Below are 2,592 nucleotides of genomic sequence, written 5' to 3' on the forward strand. Positions count from 1 at the left end.
GTGCTCTTAACAATGGTTATTAAGTACTGTTTTCTCAAAAACGCATTATCTAAATTAGTTTTAATAACAATAAAAATTTCTTGAAAACTCTTGAAACACTCTATATAAAATAACGGAATATAACCTACATTTTACACAAGTTTGAAACATAAAATTCTTAAATTCGCGAAAAACTGTTTTTTTCAAATAACCGCATAATTCATAAGATTGTATTGAGTATCATCTTAATAGTTGTCATGAAATATTTGACTTACCTTGAAGTTTATACTTAAAAATTTAAATCCAATTTAGTGATAATGTTATATAAAATGTCTTACCTTTTTTTGACAAACGATTTCTGAATTTCTCTCTGAAACTGAAGAAATGTAATATTAATGTACTTCTTACCACGTTTATCCTTTATATAAGACAACACATCGAATATTTAGGTGCTTGAGAGCTGTTTTAATGAATAACCACGAGGAAACAAATGAATTAACTTTCACAACACTCGAAAATATCACTTCAAAAACACTTAATTCATGCTTTTTTTAGTGTCATATATATTCAGAATATTCCATTGAATAAAATAGTCCAAATCAACAAAAAATATATGTTAGAATTCATTTGAGAAGTGTTGTTTCATCGATCACATTTAGATTTGGAAATATATATTATATATATATAGGGAATAATTTTAAATATATATATATTATTTTTTGTATTTTTTTTTCTCGAAATTTCACATATAGAGTTTCACGTTTCCGTTGGATAGTTCAATGTTACTAATGTTAAAGAGATGTATGTATTTGTGAAATAGTGAGATAGATTAATATATATATCCATTTGAAGGAATGGAATTCGAATTTGAATATAAATCTTAGGCGTTATTTTGCCAAGTGTTTTGTTTGACTGAGTTTCGTGATTTGCGTGAAAGACGAAGAACAGTCATGCGATGAATATCAGTCCGAGAGTGAAGTTCATATTTATCAGTTTCATCGGTAATGTATCCACATCTTGTTCTCCAGATGATCTTGAAAGAATTTTTGATCTCGGGCATTCGCACCACGTAAATGATTGGATCGACGAACGATTTCAAGACGATCATCGAATTGGTAAATATCCCGATCGATACACGAACCCACAACTGTATCTTGGATATCGGTATTGGACAATCTAGACAAGTTAGAATGAAGTAGAGGACGGCCGGCATCCAGCCTAAGACGTAAGTACCTAGAATGAGCAGTGTCGTAATGATAGCTTTGACGTTCTTGTGCAAGTGCCGAGTGGATGGAAGTTGCTGCAAACCCCTCTGATGTCTTTTTACTACGATGAACATGTGTATATACATGACGCACATCATAACCAAAGGCACGAAGAAAAGTAACGATGTGGTTAGACGAAACGGTACGTGCATTAAGAAGTTGTAGTTTGAGCAGTGATCCGATTGAAATCCATCGTTTGGCACTGACGAGAAGTACACCAGAAAAAATGCTACCGGTAAAATCCACATTGCTATTATGGCTCCGATGGCCGTGCGTCTAGTGACAGTCGCCGCGTAATGTAATGGTCGTAATATCCCGATGTAGTGATTGACGGCTAGAGCGAGTAAGTGCAATACAGCAACAACGATACCTCCGAGTCTGAAAGCTTCCAAAACTAAAATGTAACACAAATTGTACGGTCCGAGATCTTTTTCGAAAACGTGAGGCAAAAGACTATTCACTATTAATCCAAGCGCAAGTACTAGAGACGTATATGCATCCGCAATCGCCAAAGACAAACTAAGATACAGAGTAGGTGACAAATTCCGTCTAATCCACCGCACACTACCAACTATCGTCAGGTTAAATATCATCGAAATGACGCATGCCGTCAGCATGACAGGCACGACAACTTTATAAACTTCTTTAATTAGTTGTTCCTGTTCACTTTGCGAACTCTCCGTTTCTAAACCACCTGTTTCGTTGTTGACGGCGAGATGCGAAACAGTCGTTTCTTGAACGGTTATGTATTCGACGCTATTGTTGCCGGATATTTGGTGGCATAATTTATTTCCCACGCATTCCCACCAACTCGTTTCGTCGTCGAAATCTCTAGAAGAAGCGAAAAGTCCCAATCTGGAAGAAGCATGTCTTAATCTCCTTTTGAGTAGAAGCAAGAGTTTCGGAGAGAGAGCACGCATGGCAATCGAAAAAACTTGCACGGCATCCGTGACTCGATGAGAAACTAGCTCTCCCGCCGAATGCCATCCGACCAAGTGCAGGCTCTCTCCTTCGCTAAATAATGCTCTCTTTCGTGCTCTCCGCGCCAAAAACGCCAACATTTCTTGCAACTTTCTTCGGTCGCATCGCAATTAACAAACAACATTCTCTAATATAAATTATATATACTTCCCCTCGCAACTTTTATGTTTTCAAACTTTCCGCGAGCCCTTCATTTGTCAAATAAGTATTTTGTTTATCGCAACAGTAAATAGCGCATAACGAGCATTTAACTAGAGATGAAATAAAATAAATGGAGAATTATCCCTGGAAATGGATATTTCATTCCAAAAAAATAACAATTTATTATTATATTACTAATATAATTTATCCTGAAACTCGTCCCTTC

At 36.0% G+C, this 2,592-nt stretch overlaps 1 protein-coding gene across 1 annotated transcript; it reads right to left on the reverse strand.

Moving 5' to 3' along the window:
• Positions 1 to 720: 720 nt before the first annotated feature.
• Positions 721 to 2,214, reverse strand: LOC149065444 (adrenocorticotropic hormone receptor-like). Its single transcript, XM_089253685.1, has one exon. The coding sequence runs from the start codon at positions 2,162 to 2,164 to the stop codon at positions 860 to 862; it is 1,305 nt and encodes a 434-aa protein (XP_089109811.1). The 5' UTR covers positions 2,165 to 2,214; the 3' UTR covers positions 721 to 859.
• Positions 2,215 to 2,592: the final 378 nt, after the last annotated feature.

Source organism: Pholcus phalangioides, unplaced genomic scaffold (genome assembly GCF_987345545.1).
Source record: "Pholcus phalangioides strain wild (caught in Gottingen) unplaced genomic scaffold, Ppha-v1.0 ptg000039l_1, whole genome shotgun sequence".
Lineage (NCBI taxonomy): Eukaryota > Metazoa > Arthropoda > Arachnida > Araneae > Pholcidae > Pholcus > Pholcus phalangioides.